Source organism: Rhinoraja longicauda, chromosome 4, assembly GCF_053455715.1.
Source record: "Rhinoraja longicauda isolate Sanriku21f chromosome 4, sRhiLon1.1, whole genome shotgun sequence".
NCBI classification, from domain to species: Eukaryota; Metazoa; Chordata; class Chondrichthyes; order Rajiformes; family Arhynchobatidae; genus Rhinoraja; species Rhinoraja longicauda.
The window spans coordinates 15,628,290-15,648,815 of record NC_135956.1 but is presented as its reverse complement, the minus strand read 5'-3'; the positions used below and the strand labels follow the sequence as shown (position 1 = coordinate 15,648,815).

General features: G+C 43.6%; 1 protein-coding gene across 4 annotated transcripts in view; it reads left to right on the top strand.

Moving 5' to 3' along the window:
- The window catches only part of LOC144592603 (RNA-binding Raly-like protein), a 673,998-nt gene that overhangs the window by 496,562 nt on the left and 156,910 nt on the right, over nucleotides 1–20,526 (top strand). Inside the window, exon 1 of one of the 4 annotated variants that reach the window (XM_078397263.1) lies at nucleotides 7,477–7,823. The exons of the other annotated variants lie outside the window; for them this stretch is intronic. Within the exon in view, the coding sequence (XP_078253389.1) occupies nucleotides 7,655–7,823 (169 nt within the window). The 5' untranslated portion in view covers nucleotides 7,477–7,654. Of the gene's footprint in view, nucleotides 1–7,476; nucleotides 7,824–20,526 lie in introns of those variants that run through there. 4 annotated transcript variants of the gene reach the window in all.

Below are 20,526 nucleotides of genomic sequence, written 5' to 3'. Positions count from 1 at the left end.
CCCCAATGCTACTGTCTGGAGCCTCAAGACTGCCTCACGTCTAGTCACATCTTCCCACCCCCTTGACTCATCAGTTCCGGTTACCGTCTCTTGTACCAAAGTGACCAGGTGACTTGCGCCCCATTTTCTGATACATCACGGCATCTGAATGTCAAACACTAACTCATCGACACTGAGCCACCTTCCCTTGAACTATTTTTGTGCAAAAGTCCCAAAACCAGCAGATCGCAGAAGTTCCATGCAAAAAGAAAATCCATTCCCAGAAGACTTGCTGCCTTACAACATCAGGGAACCGGGTTCGATCCGGGTACGCTGCACGTATGGAGTTTGTACGTTCTCCCCTTGACCTGCATGGGTTTTCCCCGGGATCTCCGGTTTCCTCCCACACTCTAAACACGTACAGGTTTGGAGGTTAATTGGCTTGGTAAATTTTGTACCAAAATTTGTAAATTGTCCCTTGTGTGCGTAGCGTTAATGTTCGGGGATCGCTGGTCAGCGTGGATCCGGTCGCCTGTTTCGTGCTGTATCTCAAAACTAAACTAAAGAATAATGATTCAAGCCTTCAGCAAAAAAAAAACTCATCAAAATGCTTTCAAAACTCATTTGCATGCTAGGTATTCATAACCATTCAACAATGCATTCTCTCAATAACAGGAGAGGAATACTAGAGGCCTAGTCAAAGGAAGGAATGTAGAACCCTGCCAGATTTTCCATTTCCTGCTAGCTTGAGCAGATAAGTGTTTGCTTAATTTAGCAATTTAATTTACTCTAAAGCTTTTAATTACTGCTGACGCCTTTGTCCTCCCTGTGCAACCTTGCAGTAAGTTACCATTGTGCACTTTTTTGGCTCAGGTTGAAGTGGCCACAATTACAGTTGGCACCGTCTAATTATCATTGTGATCTGCAACAAAGGTTACTTTGAGCAAAATCATGGAACATAAGTGATTTCTCTTCATTCTTGCCCTTGTCACCATGTAATGTAATAATACTCCATTCTTCTGAGGAACTTGGTTTGCGAAAGATTTAATATTCCCACCTTCATTAACATGTCCGATTAATAGCTAAATAACGCAATATTTGGTTCTGTGAAAGAAAGTATGTATTTCTTGAAGGATATGCATCACAAGCTGCATATCTTTCAAGTCGCAAGTCTGTTAAGATCTACCAATGTGCTCTCAATCCGTTTCCTTTGCTTCCAAATTCCCCTTGAGGTTTTTGAAAAAACCTAAATTACAATCTTTAAATTCTTGCAGCTCGTGCCAGCATTTAGTTTCAGGTCAATTATAGAAATAATTACTTGGAAATGTGACTGGCTATAGAGTCATAGAGTCACACAGCACGGAAACAGGGCCCTCAGCCCAGCTTGCCAATACTGACCAATATGCCCCATCCAAGCTAGTCCCATTTGCCCACGTTTGGCCCATATCCCTTTAAACCTTTCTTATCCATGTGCCTGTCCAAGTATCTTTTGAATGTTGTTACAGTGCCTGCCCCAACTACCTCCTTTAGCAGCTCGTTCCATAAACCCACCACCCTCTGAGTGAAAAAGTTGCCTCTCAGGTTCATATTAAATCTTGCCCGTCTCACCGTAAACCAATATCCTCTGGTTCTTGATTCCCTTACCCTGGGTAAAAGGCTCTGTGCGTTCACCTTATCTATTCCCCTCATGATCTTATACACCTCTATAGGATCACCGCTCTGACTCCTGCACTCCACGAACTAAAGACCTAGCCTTGCCCAACCTCTCCCGATAGCTCAGCCCTGCAAGACCCGGCAACATCCTCGTAAATCTTCACTGCGCTCTTTCCAGCACTCTAGTCATGAAAGATTTGACAATAAAATTGTGGTAAGCATAGTTTATGTGCTGCTTCCTCTCTAGAAATATGAGTTGCCATTGAAGATCTAAGAAAATATTTGCACTGTATTTATGCAGATGGTTTTACTTTAGTAGAAACCCAAGTTTAAGTTTTTAATCTGTGGTTGTTTGCTAATGGTGAAGCTCTTTCCACAAGAGAGTGCCATTGGTCTAGTAGTGTATAATCTTATTCCTTTTACACAAATCAGTCTGATGTCGTCGGGCGGCACAGTGGCCCAGTGGTAGGGTTGCTGCCTTACAACGCTGGAGACCCAGGATCGATCCTGACTATGGGTGTTGTCTGTACGGAGTTTGTACGTTCTCCCCGTGACCTGTGTGGGTTTTCTCCGGGTGCTCCGGTTTCCTCCCACACCAAAGACGGTACAGGTTTGTAGGATAATTGGCGTTGGTATAATTGTAAATTGTCCCTAGTGTGTATGGGGTAGTGTTAGTGTACGGGGATCGCTAGTCGGTGTGGACTTGGTGGGCCGAAGGGCCTGTTTCCGCGCTGTATCTCTAAACTAATCTAAACATGAAAGAGTCAACTTAGTTGTGTAGATGAAAATTCCATTCATCCTCCTCAATTCCTTTTATGTGCTCCAGAGCAATAAACAGTGAAATTACCTAATAAACATTAAAATTGCTAATTAGTGTTGTGTATCTCTGCTTCATCTAGCAGGCTCCATTAAGATCACATTTAAATCCATTTATAGAATTTCTGATGCTCAACATATTGCTGATGATTAATTATTATATAAGTCATTACATCAATATATTCCCGATTCAGATCCCATTACATCCAACAATTCGGACAGTTAAAATTACGTTGTCATCAGTGAACTTAATGTTAATGTCATTCAACAGTTTCAGCCATTCCTTGATCTTGCAGAGGGAAAGTGTCAACAACTCTTCAGACTTTACTGTGAATTCTGTTTAATGTAGCATCAATGTCTGAAATCTTTGGTGAATTCAATGTCTTCACCATTACCTTCAATTGTCCATGCGGCTGTTGTAATTTGCTTAGGAATGACCAGTGACGGGGTAAACAAAATGTGTAGGAAGGATCTGCAGATGCTGGATTAAACCGAGGATAATCCACAAAATGCTGGATTAACTCAGCGGGACAGGCAGCATCTCTGGAGAGAAGAAATGGGTGACGTTTCGGGACAAGACCCTTCTTCAGACCGAACGTGACGGGAAAGGGAAACGAGAGTTACAGACCATGATGCAAAGAGACATAGAACAATGAATGAAAGATATGCAAAATAAGTAACAATGATAAAGGGACGGGCCATTGTCAGCTGTTTGCTGGGTGAGAACGAGAAGCTGGTGCGACTTGAGTGGGGGAGGGATGGAGAGAGAGGGAATGAAGGGGTTACTTGAGAAATTAGAGTAACATTTAGAGAAATCAATATTCATATTGCTTGGTTGTGAGCTGCCCAAGCGAAATGTGAGATGCTGTTCCTCCAATTTGCGTTTAGCCTCACTCTGACAATGGGAGTAACATCTATTTAAACACTGCATCGAGCTTAATGTCAAAGTTGAACATGCACTTAGAATAAAAATAATTTAAAATTGATTTCCGATTAGAGAACATTCTAAAGAATTGATGTTCAGGCACTGCCAGACGAGGATGAGGAACAAAGAGTTTTGGGCAAAATGCTGCAGCATAGATCATGGCTTGATTCTCCTATTAAGTGATCAGTGCAGTAACTGTGGGTCAAATGTCTTCTTCAATAATCCTTTAAATAGCCAGAGCTATCATTTTTACATGATTGTGTGCAATTATACATTGGGATAGTGTCTTATTCCATTGGGAAAAGTGTGGAACACGCCCATTTCACTCCTGCCATCGGGAAGATAGAGGAGCCTGAAAATTGTAACGTCCAGGTTCAAAAGCAGCTTCTTCCCAAGTTATAGGAGTAGAATTAGGCCATTCAGCCCATTGAGTCTACTCTGCCATTCAATCATGGCTTATCTCTACCTACAACCATTAGGCCTTCTTCCCTATGACCATCAGGTCATTAAATACTACAACCTCCAAAGACATGGGGCATTATTTTTGTTTTTGCACGATTATTGTTTGTTTATAATAAAAAAACACCGATCAGCCAAAAAATTATGACCACTGACAGGTGAAGTGAATAACATTGGTTATCTTGTTACAATGGCACCTGTCAAGGGGTGGGATATATTAGGCAGCAATTGAACAGTCAGTTCTTGAAGTTATGTGTTGGATGCAGGAGAAATGGGCAGGAGTAAAGACCTGAGTGACTTTGACAAGGGCCATATTGTTATGGCCAGACGACTGGGTCAGAGCATCTCTGAAATGGCAAGGCTTGTGGGGTGCTTCCGGTCAGCAGTGGTGAGTACCTACCGACAGTAGTCCGAGGAGGGACAAACCACAAACTGGTGACAGGGTGTTGGGCGCCCAAGGCTCATTGATGCGCAAGGGCAACGAAGGCTATCCCATCTGGTCCGAACCGACTGTGGGAAGACGACAAGCCAGTGGAGGGAGTGTGATGCTCTGGGCAATGTTCTGCTTGGAAACCCTGGGTCCGGCCATTCATGTGGACGTCAATTTGACACGTGTCACCTACCTAAACATCGTTGCAGGCCAGGTACACCCCTTCATGGCAATGGTATTCCCTGATGGCAGTGGCCTCTATCAGCAGGATAATGCGCCCTGCCACTCTGCACACATTGTTCGGGAATGGATTGAGGAACATGATGAAGTGTTCACGGTGTTGCCCTGGCCTCCAAATTCTCCAAAACTCAATCTGATTGAGCATCTGTGGGATGTGCTGGATCGACAAGTCCTATCCACGGCGGCTCCACCTCGCAACTTACAGGACTTGAAGGATCTACTGCTAATGTTTTGGTGCCAGATACCACAGGGCACCTTCAGGGGTCCTGTAGAGTCCATGCCTCGGCGGGTCAGCGCTGTTTAGGTGGCACACAGAGGACCGACAGCATATTAGGCAGGTGGTCATAATGTTTTGGCTGTTTGGTATATATATATATATGTGTGTGTGTGTGTACATATATATATATATATAGATATATATATATATTCTGAACTTTTCTGTTAATTATAGGTTTCACAGGGTATTATGCAAGTTAAAATGTAATTCTGATTTGGGACATCTGACATTAAAACACTTCATAAGTTCATAGGAGCATGAAATGGGATGTAATGCTGAGGCTCTTTTAGGCACTGGTAAGGCCACATTTGGAATATTGTGAGCAATGTTGGGCACCACGTTGAAGGAAGAAATGTGCAGGCTCTGGAGAGGGTCCAGAGGAGGTTTACAAGAATGATCCCAAGAATGAGTAGGTTAACCTATGATGAGCGTTAGTCGGCACTGGACCTGTACTCACTGGGGTTTAGAAGAATGAGGGGGACCTCATTGAAACGTACAGAATAGTGAAAGGCTTGGATAGAATGGATGTGGAGAGGATGTTTCCACTAGTGGGAGAGTCTAGGACCAGAGGTCATGGCCTCAGAATTAAAGGACGTTCTTTTAGGAACGAAATGAGGGGAAATTTCTTTAGTCAGAGGGTGGTGAATTTGTGGAATTCTTTGCCACATAGGCTGTGGAAGCCAAGTCAGTGGATATTTTTAAGGCAGAGATATAGATTCAGAGGTTACGGGGAGAAGGTAGGAGAATGGGGTTAGGAGGGAGAGATAGATCAGCCATAATTGAATGGCGGAGTAAACTTGATGGGCCGAATGGCCTAATTCTATGACGTTATGACATGACATTATGACATGAGCCATTACAAGCCATTATATATTGTAAGCCTTTTAGCCCATCAAGTCTACTCCACCAATTGAGCCTCCTTTTGCCTCTTGAACGGTTGTGACAGGAATGATCGATTGAATGACATTGTGTCCTGTGTTGTTCAATGTTAGAATTTGCTGCTACCTCATCCGATGACATGTTACTCAATATTTAAACATTGTGAAATAATGTTTCATATTCTACCATATTATTTTTCTCCATCATAGTGACAACAACACAGTAACTCATTGTCTGATCAAGAGTATCGTCAATTATCTCCCTCCAATTAATAAGGTCATAAGTCATAAGGTCATAAATCATAAGGTCATAAGTCATAAGGTCATAAGTCATAAGTCATAAGTCATAAGGTCATAAGTGATAGAGCAGAATTAGGTGATTCGGCCCATTAAGTCTACTCCACCATTCAATCATGGCTGATAGAAACATAGAAACATAGAGAATAGGTGCAGGAGTAGGCCATTCGGCCCTTCGAGCCTGCACCGCCATTCAATATGATCATGGCTGATCATCCAACTCAGTATCCCGTACCTGCCTTCTCTCCATACCCCCTGATCCCTTTAGCCACAAGGGCCACATCTAACTCCCTCTTAAATATAGCCAATGAACTGGCCTCAACTACCTTCTGTGGCAGAGAATTCCACTATCTTTCCCTCCTAACCCCATTCTCCTGCCTTCTCCACATAACCCCTGACATCCGCACTAATCAAGAACCTATCTCTGCCTTAAAAATATCCACTGACTTAGCCTCCTCAGCCTTCTGTGGCAAAGCGTTCCACAGATACACCCTGATGACCAGTGACTATATTCCTGATCCATGTTGGTTATTCGTTCAGACTGTTCCTGGAGTATCTTACCTAGCGCATGCGTGCTATCCAGGGTCAGTTCAGACAGGGAGTGAGCCGGAGGAATGTCGAGGCTTTTGTCTATGGTCTGTAGCCTCGTGGTTAATAAAACTTAATATGAAGTTGGACAGATTGTCGTTATTCACAAAACTCCGTACATGGCGTCAGAAGTGCTGTCTCTCACCTTATAGCTACGCCCTCTAGTGTTGAACACTTCCTCCCTGGGAAATAGGTTCTGACTGTCTACCTGATCTCTGCCTCTCATAATTTTATATAATTCCTTCAAGTCTATCAAGGATTATTTTTGCTTGGTTTATTTTACAACCCAGTGAAACGTTGATTTCTCTCATTTCAACTAATCACACTCCCCCCCCTCCAGCCCCACCCACCCTAGACGTCCTACTAGTTCCACTGTTCGCATCCCTGTATCACCTCTTATCCCTGTTATCACCTCTTCCCCAGCCAACAACGGGCCATTGTGGGCTCCACCCTTCCCTGGTCATCTGTTGCCGACTCTGCTTTGTTCTGGCCTTTTTCTACCTCCAGTTCCTTCCCCTCTATTCTCTGTCTGTAAAAGTGTCCCGACCTGAAAGGTCACCCAACCTGTTTCTTCAGAGATGTTGCCTGACCCGCTGAGTTATTCCAGCACTCCGTGTCTATCTTAGAGCAGGTGGATCTCCATCACTGAATCAAGTGTAGGCATTTGGAAATGAGCCTAGAATTTATTTATTTTTTAAATCAGTCCGGCTCATTTTGGCTCCGGAGTTAACTTGCATGTAAAATATAATCCTTCGCCTGATTACGAATGCATTAATTGATGACACCGCCAGCTCGGTGCTCTGTGAAATTGCTCATAAATTGTATTATGTAATGAACTCTACTTGAAACATCACTTAAACGCTGTTCCACGAACGAACATTTAACAGGGCCTCAATGCAACGTTAGGGTTTAAGATTCTGTGGAAGCAGAAATGATTTGAGGCGGACTCTGCTTTCTGTTTTACCTCCTCCTTTACAAGCAAGTTTGTGAACCAAAATGAGAGAGGGCATTTTCTCGTTGGTGTAGGAAGGGACTGAGCAAGTGAGCAAGGTTGCAGAAAAGAGCCGCTTACTCCCCTGGCGAATGGTATCACCCTGGTTTTCTGCTGTTAGATGACTGGCTACTCTCTGTCGCTGAGTGCAGTTACAGGCTCCCCGAACAAGAAAAAGACAGGAGCAGAATTTGCATTCAGTGTGTCCCGGAGTGTGTTTGTTGCAGGAGGAAATCTGGACCCGCTTAGAATGAGCATGGTTAAAGGCAGACGCCGCAACAACCAGAGATGTAAGTATAAGCGCTGGAACAACTACGACAACCCAATTGAAGCCACTGGAGGCAATTGCCCTGCAGTCAAATGTTTGTTTCAATTATTTGGAACGAATTGATGCAAGTCAGCGGGTAAACTAATGACCAGGACACAGGTATTTCTGAGTAGTATAAGAAAATAACTGCAGATGGTGGTACAAATCGAAGGTTTTTATTCACAAAATGCTGGAGTAACTCAGCAGGTCAGGCAGCATCTCGGGAGAGAAGGAATGGGTGACTTCTTCAGACTGAAGAAGGGTCTCGACCCGAAACATCACCCATTCCTTCTCTCCCGAGATGCTGCCTGACCTGCTGAGTTACTCCAGCATTTTGTGAATAAAAACCTACAGGTATTTCGGAGGCAGGTAGGCAGTTGATGTTTGTGTAGGAAGGAACTGCAGATGCTGGCTTACGCCGAAGAAAGACACAAAATGCTGGAGTAACTCAGCGGGACAGGCAGCATCTCTGGAGAGAAGGAATAGGTAACGTTTCGGGTCGAGATTCTTCCCTAGTTCAGTTTTGTTCTATAAATGTGCCCCTCCCTCTCGCTTTCTTAACTGGGTTAAGTGTACAGAAACATCTATCGGAACTTTAAACGACTTGTCACCGAGAAACTTGCATTTAGAATGTAAAAAACCACGATGATCGCGATTAACACCCGCGTATATGTTGTCATTGTGAATGATGTGGGTGGGTTTCGTGTTGGGCTCCGGTGAAACGTTAGTGAGTCGGGGTGAGCTGCTTTTTTGGGAGGGATGTAAATGTTGCAAAAGCTTCATCGTCTAAAATGGATGGAACATGAAATTGTGCTAAATGTGCTTTTGGGAACTGAAGGGAGGAAAGTCGAGAAGGGGAAAGGATTGACGATGAAGGTTGTAATTTAGCATAGAATAACTGAAATGCAATGATTCTGTTCGCAACAACACAACTGCCGTCCCTCAAACTTCATTCACTCGCAGTGGATGCAACCCACAGGGGAGTGGAAGTGCGACCAACTGAGAATAATGCGGTGAAATTCATCTTTAGACTTTCGAGATGACAGCGTGGAAACTGTTGCCCTTCGGCCCGCCGCGTCCGTGCCGACCACTAGACAATAGACCAGCAACACCATTCAATGTGATCATGGCAGATCATTCTCAATCAGTACCCCGCTCCTGCCTTCTCCCCATACCCCCTGACTCCGCTATCCCTAAGAGCTCTATCCAGCTCTCTCTTGAATGCATTCAGAGAATTGGCCTCCACTGCCTTCTGAGGTAGAGAATTCCACAGATTCACAACTCTCTGACTGGAACCCATTAGCGACCATTAGCACTATCCAACACATTAGGGGCATTAAAAAAAATGTTAACTTGTCCAACCGAAATCAATTAACCTACAAAAAAACAGTACGTCTTTGGAGTTTGGGAGGGAACCAGAGAGCAGAGCATCCGAAGAAAAGCCATCAGGTGACGGGGAGCGTCCAAACCCCGTACAGACAGCACCCGTGGTCAGGATCGAACCCGGGACAGTGGCGCTGTCAGGCAGCAAACTCCACCGCTGTGTCGCCGCGCCGCCCTTTATCTGCAGGTCTGCAAGGGGATGTTTTCAGTTGCGATAAATACAGGAGCTGCTGCAGCAGCAGGGCCTCTTGGTAAACCGGGCTAGTTTCCCATACACCTTTCCCCGAACAAATACATAGCAGCCGTGCCCACTTTCCATTGAACCAGACAGACAGCGGGTTGATAGCGGCCAGAGCATAATTCAATCCATTTCCCTGCTAACTTTTGTCGACGGGCATCTAATCTTGTTCTTGAAAGACAATTTTGAATGGGAGGGTGGGAGGGAGGTTCTGATGCAACCAGCAAAACAATATGTTGTGTTTTTCCATAGAGCGACAATGCCCTTTTATTCAACACTTGAAATGTAGCAGCAACATGTTTATGTTTGCCTAGTATCGGAACCGTACACAATACGATGGCACAGCGGTAGACTTGCTTGCTGCCTTACAGCGCTTGTGTGTGTAGCTCCGGAGACCCGGGTTCCATCACAAGACGGGCGCCGTCTGTATGTTCTCCCCCTGCGTGGGTTTTCTCCGAGATCTTCGGTTTCCTCCTACACTCTAAACACGTAAAGGTTTAATTGGCTTATTCACAAAATGCTGGAGTAACTCAGCAGGTCAGGCAGCATCTCGAGAGAGAAGGAATGGGTGACGTTTCGGGTCGAGACCCTTCTTCAGACTGAAGAAGGTTTAATTGGCTTGCTATAAATGAAAATTGTCCCGAGTGTGTGTGTGTGTAGGATAGTGTTAATGTGCGGGGGGTCGACGTGGACTCGGTATATCTCCAAACTAAACTAAAATGTGCCTTCCTTGTTAGATTTTTGTTTTGAAAATTTTCTGACAAAAACATTTTCTATGTTGGCAGTGAGGTTCTGCTTGAAGATATGATTCAGATTAACTGTTGTGTTTTATGTTTCTGGATTAATACCTTTGATACATGTAATGCCTATACCGTTGTACACTTGAGATTATCCAAAGAAAAAAAGGTTGCAGAATTGTAAAACCCATTTGGATTCATTATGCATTCACTGTTTATGAGTTTTTAAATGTGAACTGGACTGCCTCCAGATTTGTGCTTTAAAATAACGAGTGAAAACCATTGGGATGAGGCTTGGGAAGTTGAAACATTTAATCTTGTGCATTGATAGACACACAATGCTGGAGTAACCCAGCAGGACAGGCAGCATCTCTGGAGACAAGGAATGGGTGACGTTTCGGGTCGACGTCGACACTTCTTCAAAGTGTCCGAAGAAGGGTCTCGACCCGAAAGGTCACCCGTTCCTTTCCTCCAGAGACGCTGCCTGAACCGCTGAGTTACTCCAGCAATTTGTGTCTATCTTCGGTGTAAACTAGCATCTGCTGTTTCTTCCCACACAAATCTCATGCGTTTTTAGATGCGGTAGTATATATATCATGCTCCATGTTCAGCAAATTAGGCAGGAGGCATTAACCTGCCCTCGTGGATTATAATGATACACAATAGACAATAGGTGCAGGAGGAGGCCATTCGGCCCTTCGAGCCAACACCGCCATTCAATGTGATCATGGCTGATCATTCTCAATCAGTACCCCGTTCCTGTCTTCTCCCCATACCCCCTGACTCCGCTATCCTTAAGAGCTCTATCTAGCTCTCTCTCGAATGCATTCATAGAATTGGCCTCCACTGCCTTCTGAGGCAGAGAATTCCACAGATTCACAACTCTCTGACTGAAAAAGTTTCCCCTCATCTCACTTCTAAATGGACTACCCCTTATTCTTAAACTGTGGCCCCTTGTTCTGGACTCCCCCAACATTGGGAACATGTTTCCCCCAACATTAGGAACATGAATCCATGATCATGCTGTTTGTTTAATTTGATGACTTTGGTATTAAGATGATGTTGTCCAGCCTGGTCATCGGAGGACGATGTGGGAGAGGGACAATGGAGGACCCAGCATGGGGGGACCACCGTGAGGGAGGGGGAAGAACAATGGACGATGGAGGACCCATGCATGGGGGGACCACTGTGAGGGAGGGGGAGGAGAACAAAGGGGAACCTGCCGCAGGTGCACTTTGTAACTTTGGAAACGCCCTGTATGGGTGACTATTTGCATACCTTGGGTATTCAAGCAAAGAATTTCACCGTAACTTGTCACATGTGACAATGAAGTATTCATTCATCCATTCAACCATGGGCAGGGCAGAGACACAGCTCCTCGCCTGTCCCTATGAAAGCAGTCTACATGAGCTGCAATCCATTTCAGTCTGGCCGAGTCAGTCCGCCTTGGCCCACGCTATCCCCTGGTTGCCAAACATTTTAACTCGCCCTCCCATTCCCACACTGACCTTTCTGTCCTCAACCTCCTTTGCTGTCAGAGTGAGGCCACACGCAAATTGGAGTAATATCACCTCGTATTTCGCTTGGGCAGTTTATAACCCAGCGGCATGAATATTGATTTCTTAGCTTCCATTTGCCTCTGTATAAGCTAACGGAATCAAGGGATATGGGGAGAAAGCAGGAACGGAGCACTAATTTTAGATGATCAGCCATGATCATATTGAATGGCGGTGCTGGCTCGAAGGGCCGAATGACCTACTGCACCTATTTTTCTATGTTTCTAATCAAGTATAGAGGGATATGGGCCAAATGCAGAAAGGTGGGACTAGTGTAGATGGGACATGTTGGTCGGTGGGCAAATTGGGCTGAAGGGCCTGTTTCCGTGCTGTATCACTCTAGTTGGCTTTGTTCTGAATGGAGCAAATGGGGACTCGAGCTCCTGACTTTCTGTCGGAGAACATCCAGATTACTTTGACCTCAGGCAAGCTGTTGTCTTTGCCTCAGGCTGCAAGCCACAATGTCTCATTGTGTCCACATTGAAAATGAGTGCAGTTATTTCCAGCTTGGCTGGAACCAAATCCATAGAAGTTCATTGCCCTTGTTGCCTTCAGAACATTAAAGCTGCAGGTGAGGTATTAAAATCATCACTAATATGGACTGGAAGCAGCATGTGAAGCTGGGAAAGCACATCTCGGACCCGCAGACTCTCAGCATAGGAGCACCGCAAGGCTGAGTACTCTCCCCTCTCCTTTTCTCTCTCTACACCAACGACTGCACCTCCACAGACTCCTCTGTCAAGCTCCTCAAGTCTGCGGATGACACTACCCTGATTGGACTGATCTAGGATGGGGAGGAATCTGCCTACAGAGGGGAAGTGACACAGCTGGCGTCCTGGTGCCATCGCAACAACCTGGAGCTCAATGCTCTCAAGACATTTCCCTCTCCCCTGTCTCTCAGTCTGAAGAAGGGTCTCGACCTGAAACATCACCCATCCTTTTTCTCCAGAGATGCTGCCTGACCCGCTGAGTTTCTCCAGCACTTTGTGTCAATCTTTGGTATAAACAACATTTCAGGTTGGGACCGGTCTTCAAGACTGAAATGGGCATTTCCAGCTGCATTAACGTGAAACCTTAATCCTGTTTCCCTCTCCACAAATGCTACAAGATCTGATGAATTTTAACAGCCTTTTCCAGTTTTGTGAGCATTTGTGGGATTTTGCTTTTCGACCGGTAAAATAGTGTCTAATTTAGGTTTGAACACCACCAATGATTACACTTCATGACCATATACTTTTTATTTCAATATATCATTTTTATAGAATGTTTTAGTATCAGTTTCAATGTTGGTTTCCCATTAAAGTATGATTGATCTGTATCTCAACAGCATTTAGCTACTCAAATCAATATTTTTTTATACCCTAACAAAATAAATATATATTGTGTTGCTTTAAAGCTTTCTGTTCCCTTCAGTTCAGTTTCGTTTATTGTCACGTGTACCGAGGTGCAGTGAAAAGCTTTTGGTGCGTGCTATCCAGTCAGCAGAAAGACAATACATGATTACAATCGATCCATTTGCAGTGTATAGATAGATACATGATATGGGAAGAAGGGAGTTGAGTATAGGAGCAAAGGGGTCCCTGGTGAGACCACACCTGGAGTATTGTGTGCAGTTTTGGTCTAATTTGAGGAAGGACATTTTTGCATTTGAAGGAGTGCAGCGTAGGTTCACCAGGTTAATTCCCGGGATGGCGGGACTGTCATATGATGAAAGAATGGAACGACTGGGGTTGTATTCACTGGAATTTAGAAGGATGAGAGGGGATCTTATAGAAACATATAAAATTATTAAGGGGTTAGACACGCTAGATGCAGGAAACATGTTCCTGATGTTGGGGGAGTCCAGAACCAGGGGCCACAGTTTAAGAATAAGGGGTAGGCCATTTAGAACTGAGATGAAGAAAAACTGTTTCACACAGAGTTGTGAATTTGTGGAATTCTCTGCCTCGGAAGGCAGTGGAGGCCGATTCACTGGATGCATTCAAAAGACAGTTAGATAGTGCCCTCAGGGCTAGCGGAATCAAGGGATATAGGGAGAAGGCAGGAACGGGGTACTGATTGTGGATGTTAGCCATGATCACAATGAATGGTGGTGCTGGCTCGAAGGGCCGAATGGTCTACTCCTGCACCTATTGTCTATGCATCCATTGTATCTAATGTTTAATGCAAGATAAAGTCAGCAAAGTCCAATCAAGGATAGTCCGAGGGTCACCAAAGAGGTAGATAGTAGTTCAGCACTGCTCTGAACTACTATCTACCTCTTTGGTGACCCTCGACTATCCTTGATCCACACAACTTGCTGTATCTCCTGTTTGAACTGAAATCTGCATTGATCTGAAATTTACTGAAGTAGATTATCAGTCCCTGGATTGTGCTACATAATCTTAAACAGCATCGTAAACTTCAGAAAGCAACAAAAGCTAAAATGTTGTACCCCAAGGACATTTTTAAATAGAGAAAATGGCAATAATTGCTAGAGATAATGAAGGTGTTTATAACTTGGCATGTCTTGTGAGCTTCAGTGCAATTCCTGACACAGTAATTGGTTCTGGAGAGGAGATTTTTGGCAATTTTATTAAAACTAATAAGGTATATTCAGAAAGATCCTGTTGCTGTTAAGAGGTTTTGTGCTTTATTTCCAGTCTTAAAAGTGAGATTGTCAGCCGAGTTTATTGGACCAGTCTTGATGATGTGGTTGTGCAGGAAGGAACTGCAGATGCTGGTTTAAACTGAAGATAGACACAAAAAGCTGGAGTAACTCAGCGGGTCAGACATCTTTTCACTGTACCTTGGTGCACGTGACAATAAATTAAACTAAATTTAACTGGTGGAACAATTTAGTTATTTTCCCGATCAGCTCTTTCAATATAACGTATCATGCCTAAAATGGTGTGGGCTGCTAATTTGAGTGTTTTAACAAAGATTTTGAGTCAAGAGCTTGGCAGGATGGCTCGATTGTAATCATATATAGTCTTTCTGCTGACTGGTTAGTACGCAATAAAAAGCTTTTCACGGTACCTTGGTACACGTAACAGGGACTAAACTGAACTGTACTTGGAAAAAGATACTAATTGTAAGGCAGAAACTGGGTGTACCAATATGTTAGCATTGTATGCATATGGAGCTTTGCAAAGTATTTTGCAATAAAAGCCAGACATTTTATATGGTAACCTATTCATATTTTTTCACCTTCTGAGTGAAATGTCTTTGCCCAGGATGATAATTAGTCAATGGTGAAAGTGCAGAATTAAAATTAATGGGATGTAGTGATGGAATTACTGATCCTTTCACAAGGATTTTCCAGTGAGTTTCCAAACCAGCAAAAAATTCAGCAATTTTATTTTGATATTCCTGTTTTGGAAAAAAAAAAATGCTTGCAGAAGGGCGGCCATGGTGGCGCAGCGGTAGAGTTGCTATCTTACAGTGCTTGCAGTGCCAGAGATCCGGGTTCGATCCTGACTACGGGTGCTGTCTGTACGGAGTTTGTACGTTCTCCCCGTGACCTCTGTGGGTTTTCTCCGAGATCTTCGGTTTCCTCCCACACTCAAAGACGTACAGGTATGTAGGTTAATTGGCTTGGTGTATGTGTAAATTGTCCCTAGCGTGTGTAAGATAGTGTTGATGTGAGGGGATCGCTGGTCGGTGCGGACTCGGTGGGCCGAAGGGCCTGTTTCCACGCTGTATCTCTAAACTAAACTAAACTAAGAAGCAACCTTTGCGTACAACCAGAGCTGCTGTATATTTGGTATAAAACGTTCACTGTAGTTGAAATGCAGTGGACGAAGTGATTTGACTTGGTATGGGAACAAATGTTATATATATATATATATAACATAACTAAAACGCTCATCTTGTATGTATGCATGTATGCGTGTCCCAAAGTACAGCCAAAATGGTACACGATAGCGCCACAATTTTAGGCCCACCTTACTATAGATAGAGATAGATAGATGATGGCCATATCAGTTTGGATGTCTGAAAGTAGTAACAATGTGACTGTTTCCTTAGCGACAGTTGCTTGCTGATTTTCAACACTAAGACTAATCAATGTTGGGAAAGAAATAACACAACTGGGAAAAATAAAACCTCATCTGCCATACTTCAATGGCAGTGAAGATATAAGTACATCAAAGATCCATTTCCAAATGATATTCTATGAGTTGCAGATTAAATTTCCTTCAGTAATGAATTTCCGAGATCATAAATACGGTACACACTTGAGCCTCATATCTGGCATTTTCATATTACTCTAGTTAAGTGTACATCATAATTCAAAATGTCACACGTACATAATCTGCCTGTAAATTTAAAGGATGATTTCAATATTGATTCTCATCCGTAATATATTAAAAACTTCCATACATCATGCACTTTCAGTGCCACACTTTCTAAAATGTTCACCATCTCTTTTTTTTTAAATTATGGCCTTGTTGTAAAACAGTTTATCCATAATCATGGCACTGGACTGCTTCCCTGTAGAATGCAGCTCCAGGGAATACCAAACATGTGAAACAAAGCACCATTTTTGTTCAGCTGCTCCAGAAGTCAATTGGGAATGTTTCTTGTGTAGGAAGGAACTGCAGATGCTGCTTTAAACCGAAGATAAGGCACAAAAAGCTGGAGTAACTCAGCGAGACAGGCAGCACCTCTGGAGAGAAGGAACGGGTGACCTTTCGGGTCGAGACCTTTCAGGCTAGTTAGGGAAAAGGGAAACAAGAGATATAGACTATCATGTAGAGAAATAAAGAACGATGAATGAATGATATGCAAAAAAGTAACAATGATAAAGGAAACATGCCGTTGTTAGCTGTTTGTTGGTTGAAAGCGAGATGCTGGCGTGACTTGGGTGGGGGAAGGATGAAGAGAGAGGGAATGCCAGGGTTACTTGAAGTGACATGGAGGTCACCTGTCCATGTTCTCCAGAGCTTCTGCCTGACCTGCCTAGTTACTCCAGCACTGTGCTTCTTGTTTCATGAGGTAAATGTTGTGTGCAAGGGGCATTTAAAGGAATCTAATATTCAGAAGATTGGAACACATGGTACTAAAGGTAACTTTGCGATGACTTTGACTCTCATTGTTTGTGGAGCAAGTGGGGAGGTAGAGAAAAGTGAAACAAGCTTGATGAATGTGGTAGTGTGCACCTCACATTCACAAGGACATGCTAAATGCACATGGACAGGGTGCTCATTACAGGGCACATTAACTTTTTGTGGACACCTTAATTATTCAATGAAGGATTTTTTTCGCTGCATTATTTGAATCTTTGTCATTCACTGAAAACGCAACACTGTTCTGATGAAAGGTATTCATCATGGCAGCACAGTGGAAAGATGTCAGGGCGGCACGGTCGTACAGCAGTGGAGTTGCTGCCTCACAGCCCCAGCGATCCGTGATCGATCCTGACTACGGGTGCTGTCTGTACGGAGTTTGTACGTTGACCGCGTGGGTTTTCTCCGGGTGCTCCGGTTTCCTGCCACATTGCAAAGCATATGGGTTTATAGGTTTATTGGCTTTGGTAAAGATTTCAAATTGTTTCTCGTGTATAGGATAGTGCCAGCATATGGGAATTGCTGATCGGCACATACTCAGTGGGCTGAAGGGCTATTTCTACGCTGTATCTCTAAACTAAACTAAACTAAACTATTGACCCGAGACATTATTTTCTTCTCTCCCCTCAGATGCCGTCTAACCCATTAGTATTTCTGCATTTTATGTTTTTATCTCTGTTTTTTTTTTGCTTCTTCTGTCCCTCGCCAAATCTGTTTTTATGCTAATTGCAAATGAATCTTTTATTTTTAGACTTAAAACGTTAATAATCAGAAGTAATTTTACATACAGTGTAATTTCACAAAGTATAATTGAATGCAAATCAAGTCGAAATGAAACTTGGCATGCCACCAGATCTTTGATGTAGTAGCTTTATTAAAAAGGGTGAGTATTAATTGTAACATATTACTTTAATCACCACAGGTATCAAAAAGGGATAGATTTCTGTTCTTAATGACCAAGTTCTTAACGGGCAGCACAGTGGCACAGCGATAGAGTTGCTGCCTTACAGCGCCAGAGACCCAGGTTCGATCCTGACTATGGGTGCTGTCTGTACGGAGTTTGTACGTTCTCTCTGCGGCCTGTGTGAGTTTTCTCCGAGATCGGTTTCCTCGCACACTCCAAAGACGTACAGATTTGTAGGTTCATTGTCTTGATATAATTGTAAATTGGACCTAGTGTGTTAGTGTGTGGTGATCGCTAGTCGGTGGGTCGAAGGGCCTGTTTCCGCGCTGTATCTCTAAACTAAACTAAACTTAGACCAGCGGAAATGGTCATTTCTCTTATCACCAGTGTTCATAGAAGGAAGGCCACACTGCAATCCCATTGGCATACTATCTTCCCATTTTCTGGAGTCATCTCATATTTGTTTTCATATGATAACCCCTCTCTTTTCCAGTTTCTCCCTCCCACTACTTGGTGATCCCTGAACTCGATCTGACACCAAAGATTTTTCAGGACTTGAATTCTTTTACATGTTTTACATTTTTCTCTAAGTCTTAACATTTACTACATCGTATGCCTGGTCTTTACAAGTGCAATCAATATTTTTAACACATCATTATTTCTTTTCCCAAACAGCTAACAAAATAAAGAGAATCCAAACCAGAATGGTCACTGGAATATACTGCATAAATTTCATCTTAGCTGAGGATAGATGTGGGACAGAACACTTGGCTTCATTGTGTTAAGTCATTGAGTTCTGTACCCCCAGTAAGGTTCACTTCAGTTTAGTTTACAGATACAGCAGGGAACAAGTCCCTCTGCCAACCGAGACCACACTGACCAGAGATCACCTGTTCACACCAGTTCTTCGTTTCGTTTTTAATTTAGAGATACAGCGCGGAAACATGCCCTTCGGCCCTTCGAATCCTCACCGACCAGCGATCCCCGCACATTAAAACTTTCCTACACACACGAGAGACAATTGTACATTTACACCAAGTCAACTAACCTACAAAGCTGTACATCTTTGGAGTGAGGATGAAACTGAAGATCTCGGAGAAAACCTATGCAGGTCACGGGGAGAACTTACAAACTCCATACAGACAAGCACCCGCATTCAGGATCAAACCTGGGTCTCTGGCGCTGTCAGGCAATAGCTCTACCTTGTTGTCCCATTCGTTGCAAACTAGGGAGCAATTTACAGAGGCCAATTGACCTACAAACCTGCGTTCTTTGTGATTGGTAAGAAACAGGATCACCCAGAAGAAACTCACACGTTCAGAATTCAGGAGAATGTGCAAACTTCACACAGACAGCACCCTTGGTCAAGATCAACGGACTTTATCTTGCACTAAGGCGTGGAGGCGCAATGGTAGAGTTGTTGCCTTCAAGCATTTGCAGTGGCGGAGATCCGGGTTCGATCCCGACTACGGGTGCTGTCTGTACGGAGTTTGTACGTTCTCCCCGTGACCTACGTGGGTTCTCTCCAAGATCTTCGGTTTCCTCCCACACTCCAAAGACGTGCAGGTTTGTAGGTAAATTGGCTTGGTGTATGTGTAAATTGTCCCTAGTGTAGTGTAGTGTTAATGTGCGGGGATCGCTGGTTGGTGCAGACTCGGTGAGCCTGTTTCCGTGCTGTATCTCTAAACTAAACTAAACATTATTCCCCTTATCATGTATCTGTACACTGTGGACGGCTCGATTGTAATCGTGTATAGTTTTTACGCTGACTGGTTAGCACGCGACAAAAGCTTTTCACTGTACCTCAGTGGAATGGAATATGTTACCGCCCAACACACGTGCTGCTCCCGATGTTAAGTCATTTAAAAAGAGGATTGAGCAACTAGATCTCCTCAACTTGGTCAAAAAGACCCACTTCAAAATTTAATCACTACTCTACTCACTCCGACCTGCGTGAGATTACCGCTTATGAGGTGTTTGCACAGTAATCAACCAGAACCAGAAGCCCATGTGACAATAAACTAAATTAGCTTTGGTTTTCAATGTGTAGCATTCAACAACAAAGCCCGCAGAAACCCATTTAACCCGTAAGAACGTCTTGGAATTTCAGTTCTTCTGAAAATCAGTGGCCAGGGTGTGACTCGTCCTTGATTATGCTGCTGGCCTTGCCGAGGCAGCGTGAGGTATAAATGGAGTTGGCACTTTTCCAAAGAAATGGAGACTATTCCACCACATTCTTGAAATGCTCTGTAGAAAGATTCGGTGGATGACAGAAGACGCAGTAGCTGTGCTCTCTGTCTAACGGCATGACGAAGAGTTGAATGAATACATTTTAAAGCCATACAGGTATGTAGGTTAATTGGCTTCTGCAAATTGTCCCTAGTGTGTGTAGGATAGTGACTTTTGGATAATGCAGGTTAGTGCAATAAGCCCCGTGTTACCTTCCCAGCAAAGGGTACTATGTACAATCCCAGACACAGGAGGCTTCAGATGGTGCATGCACGTGTGTTATTAGAATGTAAGCTAATTAGCTACTTTTAAATTAAAAAATCACTGTATGAGGGAACGGATTATATACAAGAAGCAGCTGTGGCTCGCTGATGCTGAAGCAAAGTGATAAATATAAAACTCTGCAAATGATTGAAGTGCCAGAGATTTTTCTCATTGCAACAGGGCAAACATTTCTGGAGTTGGCATTCTGATTGGAACCACTATCACTGCATCCCCAGACGGAATCGTTATCTCACGCGCATCGAACGAGCATTATGCATTGGTAGCTGAGAACCGAAATAATTATCAATAGTTCGATGCATGAATATT